This window comes from Gasterosteus aculeatus, chromosome 4 (genome assembly GCF_964276395.1).
Source record: "Gasterosteus aculeatus chromosome 4, fGasAcu3.hap1.1, whole genome shotgun sequence".
Lineage (NCBI taxonomy): Eukaryota > Metazoa > Chordata > Actinopteri > Perciformes > Gasterosteidae > Gasterosteus > Gasterosteus aculeatus.
This window is the reverse complement of record NC_135691.1, coordinates 5,648,091-5,661,255: the sequence shown is the minus strand read 5'-3', so window position 1 is coordinate 5,661,255 and position 13,165 is coordinate 5,648,091. Positions and strand designations below refer to the sequence as shown.

Genomic DNA, 13,165 nt, shown 5'->3' with positions numbered 1-13,165 from the left:
ATTAATCTATTTTTCAGGCTTCAACTGAAAATACATACAATAAATGTGATATTTTTTTTGGTTGTTGTTCTTGCATATTCTCATATAACAACCATTCACCATCTGAAGCAGTTACAGGCATCTAGTTGTTCTTACCCAACGGGCTGCACGATTGCCATAGATAATCATTACTTCTCATGATTACCTCCCTCCTCAGTGGCCTGAAGGAAGGACTCTAACCCCCCCCCCCCCCCCCCAACTAAAGGAGTGACGTTGCGTCCTTCCTCTGCCTCTCCATATAAACGCGCCTCACGCGCGCGCTGTAAGTGTTGCGCGCAGGCGACAGCAGCGTAAAGTGTCCGAGGCGCGCGTGCGGAGCGGATGAATCTCTCCACTTTGGGTTTTTTCCCCCGCAAACCTCCGAATTGAGTTCATCCTACATTATTTTTGGGGGGTGTTTGTGTGGTGGTGGTGGGTGTAGGGGAAGTGGGCGGAGGAGGGATCTGAGTGCACCTGCCTCGGTACATCCGTCTCCTCGGTGCCGGATCGGGAGTCGGACTCATCCAGCTGCGCAGGAGCGCCGCGCTGCGAAGAACGCGCCATGGGACACGCGAGAATCACCGCCGCTCTGCGCGTGCACACCTGAGGGGGTCTGCGGATTAACACCACGTTTGTTTTTGTTGTTGTTGTTGTAGTTGTTTTTAAAGAAAAAGGAAGAGGACTCTTTGATTCACTCGCTTTAAGGAGAGAATCTAAAGCCTCGGCCAAAGGACTTTTATATCACTCCACTTGTGACGGTGTGAGGGTTTTTTTTTGGAGTGGAGAGCTGCCAGGATGGTGTCCTCCGGCCGCGTCGGGTGGTTCGTGGTCGTCTTGTGTTGCTCATCACTCACAAACGGTAAGAAGTCTACGGAGTTTGACGCGTGAGAGTTTCACTGCTGGATCCGTTTCAGTCAGAAAGCAGGTCGTGTAACAGATATTTGACACTATCATTAGAAGTCATTTAATAATTACTACCATTGCGATGCTACCAAGGGTTGAATTATTTGGCCTTTTTTGTTCATTGTTCCTTACATTTGTGAATCATTTAAAAAATGTTCCGAGGATATTTCATATTTCAGTAGATTATTTTATTTTAATATTTTTGGAAAAGGTTTTGAGCCGGTCGTTAGACCCTTTTGTAGTTCTCTTTGTATCCGGTAGGCGTAGCCTTGTCCCATTGTAAGTGGGTGATGAATGATGTTATTAAAATGTGTTGGGTCATGGGTCATTGCAACAGGCGGGTGGACTACATTTTATTATCACAGATTTTATGCTGAAATTTGCGTTTGTTTGATTGTGATTTTCTTTTTCTGACATTGCAAAAAAAAAAAACGCGTATCCAGCAATTGTTATCTGGTTTCAAATATTTTGGGAAGAGACAGTCTTGTTTCTTGAGACAGTACAAACAGCTTCATTGTCTCTGTGTCACTGCACGAAAACAAGATAGACAGATAAAAGGTGGATGTTCCTCCACCTTGTGCCAGGCCTGGTGTGCCACTGAGATACACGGGGAGCCTTCCTTACCATTCCCAAATAAACAGCCTATCCAAACAAAGGAAATACCCCCCCCCCCCCCTCCCATCTCACACACACACACACTCATACATGCTTTTAGCCTCTGAAGCTTTGTCTGCGTTGTTTTCAAGTAGATTTCCTTCACTGTCCACTCACAAAGCGTGGGAAAGACACGAGGAGGAAGCGGACGTGGGGGCAAGAGGCAGCCTGGAATTGTTCTGGCGAGTAAAGGTCACGGAAACGTGACACGCTACCTGAGCAAAGATTTCTTCCCGTAGCTCCTTGTGCTCTTATTGAGCAATGTCAAACTGCCTCCACATGACAATGGCAGGGCGGACAGGAGGGCATTGTTCCTGCAGGGGAGCTGCTGGCTGGTAGAGACATTAGTTATCGTTTTTATTCATGCTGAGCTGTGTTGCACCAGATCCATGAGTTAATGCCTAAAACAAATATTAAGGATTCACGCTGCACCCTGTGAGGGTCACAGCGTCCACGTTGTTTATCATTCTTCTCATTCATTTTAACAGTCTTATATTTTTACATTCATACTCCGGTAGATTGACTGTTTCTCTTAACGATTTTCTGTTTTGTTAATAATTCACTTCTTGAAAAGTGAGCACAAGTCAAGTGTGTTGCTCGGTGACCTTTTTGACCCCAATTTAAACGGAGCGTAACGGCTCAGACTGAGAGAGGGAAGCTCTCCGCCGCTCTCTGCGACGGCGTGTGTAATGGTCACTGACTTCTGGGGTGTAATGCATGTATTATTGACTCAGTCAACTGCGTCTGTGAAGTTCATATAGATTTCATGCCATGTGCAGGTAGTTAAGGACAGTCATACCATGTGTTGTTTTAGAGAATCTCTCCAAGGAAAGAGTTATATGCGTACTTGTGCATGGTCTTTGGTGGTGTTTTAGGGCACGGGCCAAATACCTTGAAAAACAAGTGGAGATAAAGTGCTGATTGACCCTGGAAGCCGCCTTGTTATTTTAGTATCTTAAATTTCCTTCACCCACTATGGTGGGATTTGTTCTTTATTAGTCTGCGTTACGTCAAACATCTGTTTTTATCTCAGACGAGGACGGTCGTCTTTCTAACAGAGTGATGAGTCAAATTAGTTTTGGAGTATTTTTTCTCTCTCCTGCTTCGACACTTGAGATGGAGTGAAAACTGTGGAGAGATGAGAGGTCAACCAGGTTCAGTGGGGGCTCATCGCTCACTGGTGGTACGTCTGGGCCCGCACAAGAAAAACATGTGCACGCACGCAAACGCGCACACACACACACACACACACACACACACACACACACACTCACCTGGATTGGGAGTGAAAGCCATTCCCTTACACAGGGATTTAAGTTAACAAATTGCTTTGTGTTACTGTTCTTATGTGATGAATGCAGCATCTGGTCCATAGTAGGCATGTCCATTCTGAACCAGCTGAACAGCAATACATTTTCTTTAAATCTGGCATGAGATTTCAATTTCAAGGGGCTTCTGTCTGCCAAATGGTCTTAATCACATGTTATGGAACAGGGATCCTCAGGTTTTACCATTTCACACACTCACGCATGAAATTCCTGTTTGTTGGCACTACTCAACTTTATATAACCTGGAATGGCCACCCAACCTTGGCCAGATGTTCATTTATTTTGCCTTTTTTAAGAGCAGTCTGGGGAATCTTTGCCTCCTAATCTCCAATGGCTAATATAGCGCTAATAAAAGAGGCACTCTCCTTAGCTGTTGTCTTAACCTTGCAGCCGGCAAAGTGGACGGTAGAGAGAACATTCAGGCCTGCGGACAATGTAGGACAGCCGCAGCATGGGTAGCCACTACTAATTTTGGCAGATGGTCTCAGGTCAAGTCAAGGTTTCATCTTTGTTGTGTCATTTCTTGTTTCTCTTTAAAATCCCAACGTAAACGTATGTAGCCTCCCATGGTAATAGAGAACAGCGTTGTGTCCCGTATGTTGCATTGGTCTCCAATTGCTCCAATTATTGGCGTGTCAGAAGGCTGAACAGATCGCGTGCTATCTGTCTAAACTTCGGGGAAGGAAGTTGGACCCGCTGGCCGGCGGAGATTGAAAAGGTTTTAACTACTGTTTCGCTCCTCTCGCCACGGCCGCATTGCAGCCAGGATGACTCACCTCGGCAGTCTGTGACTGCGTCGACACCCATCCAACGTCCTTTGTTGTCCGAGGAGCACAAGGAGTCATTTGGCTCGGTTCAACAAGGGAATCATCATTGTTGCTTTCGCCTTGAACACACCCAAAAAAAAGATTGTCTCACTCTCAAGATAGTTGCGTTGTTTCTTCACGACACGGGAAGTACGGGAAGATGAAGTGTCCCCTCTGCAAAATAAAAGGGAATTGCGCATATGCGGCATGCGAGCTGTTTTGTCCCGAAATATTCAGGAACTGTACAGTCATCTCGTCCAGTAATAGTGTCTTTTTTTTATGGCCTCGCCAAGTATGAACTTCTGCCGGCCGGCTGCAAGGATGGCAGAGGCCCAAAGTCCCCCCGCCTCTTTGTTCTTCCTCCATTGACTTTCCAGAAAAATTAAAAATGAATACCAACAAGAAGTAAACTGCTAAAACAATTAGGACATAGTCAATTAGACGTTCTGGTCTTAGACTAGAATTTCTAAATTTAATAAGGGATTTTTAATACGTGTTCATGCTGAATTTTAGATATTTTAGGTTCATTTTAGGTAACTTATAAGCAAATCTCTGATAATAGCAATATTAAAAAATGTGTGCTTTTGCATGATCACATTCTACAGAACTGTTGAGTTTATCTGCAGTTGATTATTTTACTAAATGTAATCTACATGGGTTTGGTCAAGGAGATCTGAGAATACCAGCTAACAAGAGCTCTGCTCTCCGATCATCTTGCCTGAGCTGAGTTAAATGACTCACCATGTAACATTTCAATTCATCCCTCACACAAAACTCATATTCACGGTCAGCGTGAAAGGGCATCCTCGGGTCACCAACTTCAGCTTCACTGCTAAACCTCTGACTCGCGTTGATCGAAAGCTTTTGTCCACGTCCGGCTGTTTGAGACTAAATATTTAAATGGAATTTTCTGTTCCGCAAACATTTCAGAACGGTGACGAACAGATCCTGGAGATCCGAACATGTGCCTGGTCTGATGTCAGTAAACAATATTCAGTTTGATACCGTGCGACCTGCTCAGGACTCGATCGTCAGTTTAAAACCTCTCTCTCTCTCTCTCTCTCTCTCTCTCTCTCTCTCTCTCTCTCTCTCTCTCCCTCCTTTTGTTTGTTCCGTCGCTGTCCCCTTCTCAACGGCTGTAAATGAGAACCAGCTCCAGGGCTCTTTGAACCAAGCGCACAATTTCTGGCATTTTTCAGGCTCTCTGCTGGAGGAATGCGGCACACAGCTGTTTTGGGGTTGGGGGGGTGGGGGTGGGGGTGGGGGCTTCGGGCGGTACCAGGGGTGTCCGGACTCTTTGCCGAGGTCAGCTCCGGGCAGGCGGTGGGGCAGGTGGGAGTTGTGACGGTGTTGAGAGACAACCGCGGGGATGTTTTTTTTCTCTCAGGGGCCCCCTGCGGATTCCTCCATCTGTAATGTGTTACTGAGGAGAATAAGGGGAAACTGTTTTGAGGGATGAGCTTCATGTCGGTGCAATTCAAAGCCAGCGAAGATGCTTTTATTCGTTGTAGATGCCAACATTCTTACGTTGGTTGCTTTTGTATCACAGCGTGGGAAACATTTTTAGCTTGCCAACGTATTTAAATCAGTAGAGACAGGTGAGAAAAGGAAAATCTCCATGATGAAGCTGATCAATCTGCAGAGAATGGGCGGTGGTGGAGGGATGCGTAAACAGACGCGTGAACGTACCAAAGGTTGAGAGAGGTCACATTCAAAAGAGACAGCAGCTACATGAACCATGTAATTGTGTCATTGCGTTTGTTGGATACAGGAGACCAGCTGATCTACACAGCTGACATCATGATGCAATGACAAGGAAATAGTCAGTGAGCATGAGTGAAGGTGAAGGGGAGATGCGTGATAAATAAACTACAACTTACCACACAAACTTGTTGAGAATATTCTCGGGGAAATTTGGTGTGACCTTTCAAGAGAGCTTTACCAACGGGTCGTTGTTAACTCGCAATTTGTGAGTTCTGGGATTGTTTGCTCAGGTCAGGAAGCTTGATTTGTATCCGTCTAACATGCAGCTGAACAGCGCGTGGTATCACAGCGTGAAAGAGCGTAAGCCACATCCCTTCCCCTCTGCACAACCTTGGACAATAAAACAATGATGTGCTAATATTTAGTGAGGAAGTTGATATTGAGTGCTACTGCCAACACTGGCACTGTCAGCTCATTCTTCGCACAACAGCTGGTCTGAATAATAGACAAACACTACTAGCGTATGTGTATTTTTTTTTCTTCCATTGTGCGTGTGCATACACACGTGTATTCAATCATGTGTCAGCACGGCAGTCAGCAGTTGTGTGGCTGTTGTGCGATTGTCTTTCTGGACTATAAATACAAATAACTGTCCCTGAAGACTCGCTGTTAGAGGGTTGACTCATTACACTTGTTATTTGACCACAACCACAAGCTCCCAAGGGAGCTCGCTGAAAAGAAGAATCGAAAGCTGTGACAGCGACACCCCCTTTGGCTGCAGGGAGAGACCGTGTTTCCAATGTGGATCCCCAGTTCCCAAAATGAACTTCTCAGCAGATACAGCTGGCTACAGGCCACCTTTTGAGGTGGTTGGAACAGGTTGATTTAGAGGAAATGCGTGAAAAGAATCTCTACAATGTCTAATATGCTCCCAGTTTGGCCCCCTCCCTCCTCCTGTTCCACTTTCTTTGTTTCTCCCGGTTCATCCCAGACCACTATTCATTCTACAACTCGACCTCCCGGCGCCGGAAACACCCCTGTTGCTCTCACGGCGGTCCACCGCTTGCCTAAGAGGCAGGAGCATGTCAGCACAGAGTGAACCCACGTGCACAGCGCCGAACGGATTTGACGGGGGATTTTCCTGGAACGGGTTTTGTTGTTCAGCGAGAGAGAGAGACGAACAAAACTAACGGGATGCGGTGAATGAGCAGGTTTGTAGGTCTGTGTCACTAACAATGCTCTGCTTGTGTCTTCAACAGGACATTTGGGGACAGAGCCCTTGCCCGAGATTCTGCCCCGTAACAATCCCCTCATTCGACCTCAGGGCGATTCGTTGAGCCTCGTGTGCAGGTATGCAAGCCACCTACTCGTGCCAAGTGAACCAAAAAAAACACACTTAAATACAATTGTTATCTCAAATAATGCATCGTCACAGCTTAAACTATCCAACGCTATACAAAGTATTAGGATTGGAAAACCGCCAAATCGGAAAACTCCTCCAGTCCAGACTCCAGCCGGGCCTCCGGCAGCAGCCGGTCCGGGTCCGGCTTCTGTGCCGCCTTTCTGCCGCCCGAGCAAAGCTTCTCCTTGCTGCTCCTCCGGTCCCGTCACGGAGCGAACACCAGCACCGCGTTGCTGGAGACCCGAGCGGTATTTCTGGACCCACCGAACCGGGACCGTGCGGGGCAGCCTGCCAGACCCTGCTGCTGTAAGATGGGCGGTTCGCTAAAGAGACGCCCGATGCTCGGAAACAATGTCCCCTTTGTGCAGGGGGACCACCGAAATCAGCCAACAAAACCAATGTTCCTTCTAGTGGTTTATCTTGCTCTTCCTTGGTCAGTAATCAGAGTGAGGAAGTTTGGACTCTGGACTCATTACGTGACTGAAAGGCCTCGGGGGAAAGTAAACGGCACATTGCCGGGACTCTAGAAAGATGCTGGGACAGTCCTTGACGGGAACGAATGGTGGACCACACTAATCGGCCTGTTGAGATTTCCTTTTGGTGCAGTCCACATTTGCTGAGAATTTAGAGAGCCTGCATCATTTAGTAGGCCCGCAAGGAATGTTCAGGATCTCATATCTATCTAATGTAATGCATCCCTATAAGGCCATGTGCTAAGATGCTGTACCGTCTTGTTTTCTGTCACTGGACGAGAGCCGGAGGTTACACGACCCAAAATTCTGCGGCCAATGGCAGTGGTATGCAAGACATGTTTGATGTTCCCCTGGGATCTCTTTAATGAGGCTTTTTCAAATGGATGCTGTGTGGAAGGAATGTGTTAGCTGAGCACATGTTCCCATGTGAAAGTTCAAGTCACTGGATGACTCGAGATGAACCAAAAATAAACTAGAAATGAGTCAGAAAGTTCCAAGGAAGAAGAGTTCAAATGGCATGTAGGTCGCCAGCTGTGACACTTCTGAAATACAAGCTTTTGACTCAAGGATTTGTTTCCAGAGAACAGATCAGCGATTTAGCGAAGAGGACAGCAATTAGAAAGAAAAAATTGGATTGATAGTAGATATTGTTTTAAATGTTCTACCACTAGCCTCAGTCATCAAACGGTAAGGAATACTTTCTTTGTGTACATCTAATATCGTCCCTGTCTGTCTTCTGTCAGAGGTCACAGCCCGCTGACCTGGACCCTCGGTGATCCCGGTCGATCGATCCCATCAGAGGGCGTGAAGGTGGAGCAGTGCGATTCCAGACATCGCTCTTCTTCACACTGCAGCAAACTCACGGTCACAGGCTTAAGTGCCAATGACACGGGCAGCTACAGATGTCAACATACCAAGAACCAACACGCCACCTCCATCTACGTTTTTGTCCCAGGTGAGACCTGTAAGAGTCAACCGTCCTGATGGAAGACTTTTTCACAGGGTGATGGAGGTATGGAGTTGAACAGAGACCATAAACAGTGGCATATAATGGACTGAATAAGCTTGCTGATACGCATTTCCCGCAAGATTTGAGAAAGAATCAAGAAAAAAAATCTCAGCGAGAACAAAAGAGAAGTCCGTAAAAAAAAACGTTTTTTTAAAAGAATATACAGAAAAAATACTTTTACTGTGTGTGCAATTGCAAAAGTTTGCAATTGCGAGCAATACAATGATTTCTATGAGAAGCTGATTTAATTAATACGCATTCAGATTGTAGTGCCACACCTCTCCTTCTCAGAAAGAGAGAGAGACGGAGAGAGGAGGTGTTTTTTTTGGCCCTTTTTTTTGTCTCCTCCTGAGCCGGGAGGGTGAGCGCGATTGCACGGAAAGCCCAATCATTTCCTCTTCCAGCTACTGTTTTCAGAAGCCTCCGCTAACGCGTCACATGGTCCCAGATTCTGTTACAGAATCGCTGAAACGGATAATTCATGTCCATTTCAGTTCCAGGCGTGTGCTTTTTGACATGCAATATGACCAAGATGAAATCCTGAAATATTGGACTGAGGGATGTGAAATAGATGTAGACAATGGCTGAACTGAAGGCTGGATGCACTTTGTTCCCTCTGTGTGAATGTGGTTCCCAGGCCGCCTGCTGTGCCTGTGTTTAGTCTAACGCTCCCTTTTCAATGCCCTTCAGCTGTTTATTACATAATTGTCCATGCTTTTCAAATAATGGTTCCTTTATCACACCACTACTGCATATTTGACTAAACTATTTGTGTAGTTGTGAACTTCCCACATCGGCTTTGTGATGCCTGGCCGCCCAGTATGAACAAACCACTGGCCCGATTACTCGATCTGTGCTCTGCTGCCTTATCCGGTTGGAATGAACTGATCCGGCATCTGATTCCTGTGCTGGATGCCCTTACGTCGCCCTGATGCAATTGCAAAGCAAAAAGCAGTTCTAGCATAACAATTTATTCCAGAACAGCAGCTTTGGATTTGCTTCAAAGTATGGTTTTCCCAAAAGACGAAACATAAGTGGCCACATCTGCTTTGAAATCCAAAGTGATTTCTGAATGTTTCTGTGTTGAAGATCTTCACTTATTTTGAGGTTGTTTTCCTTTTATTTTGTCCTTCAGATCCCGAGCAACCGTTTGTGGTGCCCCATCCAAAGACATTTGAAGTGTTTTACGTCTTCAGGGATGAGAGCACCATGGTGGTTCCTTGCCGGACGTCTTCTCCCGACACTGTGGTTAAACTCGTAGCGGTAAGATCTCTCAAATCACATCACACAAATTGAAGAAAATCACACACAGTGCACCATCTCCAGAAGCAACAGACCAGGGGAGGTGGCTAGTCTGAATGGAGCTTTGGTTGGGGGGTGGGGGGGGGGGGGGGGGGGTTGGGAGTCCTTCTGTCTGCTTCCTGTAAAAGCAGGAAGGTGTTCCAAGAGGTTTTTTCTAAGAATAGACTCCCAGACTAAATTTATCCCACCCTTCAAACATCAGGAAATCCAGTATAAACGGAGTACCGGCTGTGTCCCATCACAGGAAACAACAGGGAAGTTATGATGAGGATTGTAATATTGTAATATTTGATACCAGAATGCAGCCAAAGACCTCATCAAGCCATGTGGTTTGCTCAAGGCTTTAATCTTGGTGTGAAACATAAGAGCCCGGTTATCATCCCCAAAGACTGCACAAAAACCATCTCGACAGAGTTACCATGCCAACCGTCAAGGTGCGCACTTCTCGTCATTGATACAAAATGATCATGTGACATATTGGCTGCCGTGGACCGACACAGCTGACTCTGGTTGATGTGACCTTCCTGCTGTTGGTAAATCTATGGCACTCCACCTTTCTGCTCCCTTTCCTTCCTTCCCTTTCCTTGCCTCCTCTCCAAGCCCAACTCCTGGCCTGAGAACAAACGGCAGCAGGCACGTACATCCTCTTCCGAGTCAACACCTTTTCGTGCTCCGTTGCATAAAGGATTACAGAAGCTACACTCCACAAAACAATAAAACGAATTACATCTTCGCTTTAACAGATGTCTGTCCCCAGCTGAGCCCAGCAGAGCATGAGCTACATGTTAAATGAAGTTGAGTGCATTACGCTTCCGCCTGGCTCGGTGTTCTCAAAAAATGTCCCGAAATATCTACGGCGCTGACCGACCTTCTCTGCTCTACTCTCTTGATTCCAGCACAAACTTTCAACAGAGATGGTCATCCCGGAAACGGTCTGGGATCCGAAGGTTGGATTCACGATCCCCAACGAGCCCAGCACACAGTACGACAGGCTCACCTGTAAAACCACGGTCAACGGCCGTGAGTTCAAGTCGATGTACATGTATCATAAAATGAGTGAGTCTGTGGTCTTTCTACAAATCTAGATTTGTGTTGGTTTCTCTGTCTCTCGAGTGTTTCATTGTCTTCTATTCTACTTGTCATTATTTTTACAGGTCGCGTTCTTAACAATGTGGAGATCACCCCGGATCGTGTCAGGGTGGTGGTCGGAGACACCCTCATTCTCAACTGTAGTGGCGAGACCGGCCCCGGTTCAATAATCTACTTCGAGTGGGATTTTCCAAAGAAGAGCGTGAGTTGAGGGTTTGCCTCTGACATGGGACGGCTGTACGTTAAAAAAATGCACCCGCGCAGGTTACCGGGGTGGAGTTTATAGTTCGTCCTTTGTCTTCAGGAAAATAAACACTATACGAAAAAGACGCCAATCCCCCGCAGTCCGGTTGTTCGGATGAGCAATACTTTGATTCTGCCGAACGTTTCCATGGAAGGCAAGGGAGTGTACCACTGCAGAGCTGCAATCGAACTGGCAAACTTCAAGCATGCCTCAGCAAAAGTCTCTGTTTTCGGTGAGTGTGCTTTGGATGGATTAAAAAAATCAGTTGACGGCCTCGTCATGTTTAATACAAAACATGAAAACACAACAAAATTCACACATTCTTCTTCTAAAATAGTTCTCAATTTGTGACAATTTTACAATGATGTGATGGTAATTTAGCGCTTCGTTGGATTCTAACTTTTGTTATTAATCTTTTCTTCCAGAGCATCCGTTCCTCAATGTCTCCTATAAGCGCGATCGGCCTGAGGTTATCGTTAAAGAAGGCAGAAAGAAGCTTGTTTTTGACCCCAAGGTCAACGCTGTGCCATTACCAAACATTGTTGCATGGTGAGTAATCTCAAGTCTACAAAAAACCCTGCTGATTTTGTGAACAACCACCTTCACGTGTCTTCCCTTGATTTTTGTTCTTCATCCGTGATTTCAAAACCTTTTTAGGTATAAGGACGGGGTCCCTATCTACAAGAATTCCACCTGCTACAATATGTCTGGCTACAGCTTGATCCTCACCAACGTGCAGCAGAATCACGCTGGGACCTTCACCATAAGCCTGGGCAACCAAGCCAGGGGCTTGTACAGGAATCTGAGCTACACGCTGGTCGTCCAGGGTAAGCGGTTGTCATGGACCTGATAATGACTGCTGATCCTGAGGAAATGAAGCAGTCCCCCCGCTTTCAGAGCAGTCCGCTGGACGGCAGGTAGCGACGCGAGTATGAGAGGAATTTCTGGGGCTTGTTGATTCCCAGTCTGGATCGACGTAGCAAGGGCAGCTGTTGTTGATTATTGGGGCTCTTTTGAGGGGCTGGGCTCTGTGTGCAAATGGTCCCGGGCTCTATTCTGCCGCTCCAGACCCCCTCTGGTCCCCAGCATTTATGTGCACCCTCACCACGTGTATATACAGTGCGGTTCAAACAAACAACACGTTCCATGCGATTTGTATACTGCTCGAGGACTGAGCATGATCACGTTAACTGAATCCTACTGATAAGTGTAAACACTAGAGGGTACAAATGTTAAGAGGAAACTTGCTATAGAGAACAAAGATGTGTGCGTGCGCTACTTCAAGCCCGCCATGGGGGGGCCAAGCTATTTTCACTGCCTTCTTTAAACATAGCAATCCCAATAGTGAGCCAAAAAGAGACAAATCAGCCCCCTGTGGTTTGTGTAAACTTTATTTATGACCCTTAACTGTCCCGATTCACAAAACCTTGATTTATTGGAATGACGAAAAAAAACAGACATGACTAAACACGGCGAAGAGAGATTCGTGGTGTCAATTATGAAGTATTTCATTGGTTGTTTGGGGCTGTCACAGTGCTCCAGGTTGGGCCCCTGTGTGAACCGGCGCAGGGGTTGAAACCCTGATGGGCACGGGCCACTGCCGGGCCACTCTCTGACCTACAGCCCCCCCCGGGCCATCCAGTCATCCTGCCATTCTTCTCTACACGCCGTCCAGAGGACAACCCACGTGCACCCTTTTCACGGCTGTCCGTCATGCCTGCCGACCCTCGTTATAAAGCCATTACGAGAGGGAGGCGGCGCGTTGAAACCAACCTGTTGTTGCTCTCCCTGTGTACTTACGTGTGTGTGCGTGCACTTCTCTCTCACAGTGAAGCCAACTATTTCGGAGGCGGAGCTTGCTACTGTGGATGTGCAGCCGTGCACGTTGGGCAAACCGCATCAGCTAACCTGCACTGCTTATGGGATACCTTGGCCAAACATCACTTGGTTCTGGCAACCGTGTCACTCGGACCCTACGCTTACAAAGTGAGTCCCCGTGTCACAACAATGGGAATGTTTGATCTTCCGTAAACCTCCTCCTATCTTGAAGAATTGAAAAACACATCACTGGCAAAGTTTTCCTTGATGAACACCCGACATCATCTGATTTAAAATCATGTTTTACAAGTTCACTGCTCAGATTCAGCTGGCAGTTTACGAGATGTGATTCAGATATATTGCACAGCATTTGCACAAATTGCACAGCTGTGTTGGAAGTCAGAAACTTAAGTGC

General features: G+C 46.6%; 1 protein-coding gene across 1 annotated transcript in view; it reads left to right on the top strand.

The window, feature by feature from the left end:
* The first annotated feature begins 302 nt into the window (after positions 1-302).
* kdrl (kinase insert domain receptor like) overlaps positions 303-13,165 on the top strand; it is a 35,173-nt gene continuing 22,310 nt past the window's right edge. The window contains exons 1-10 of the mRNA XM_040174198.2: positions 303-877; positions 6,673-6,763; positions 8,032-8,243; positions 9,433-9,560; positions 10,496-10,655; positions 10,754-10,890; positions 10,993-11,164; positions 11,358-11,481; positions 11,590-11,759; positions 12,762-12,918. Of these exons, the coding sequence (XP_040030132.2) occupies positions 814-877; positions 6,673-6,763; positions 8,032-8,243; positions 9,433-9,560; positions 10,496-10,655; positions 10,754-10,890; positions 10,993-11,164; positions 11,358-11,481; positions 11,590-11,759; positions 12,762-12,918 (1,415 nt within the window). The 5' untranslated portion in view covers positions 303-813. The remainder of the gene's footprint in view (positions 878-6,672; positions 6,764-8,031; positions 8,244-9,432; positions 9,561-10,495; positions 10,656-10,753; positions 10,891-10,992; positions 11,165-11,357; positions 11,482-11,589; positions 11,760-12,761; positions 12,919-13,165) is intronic.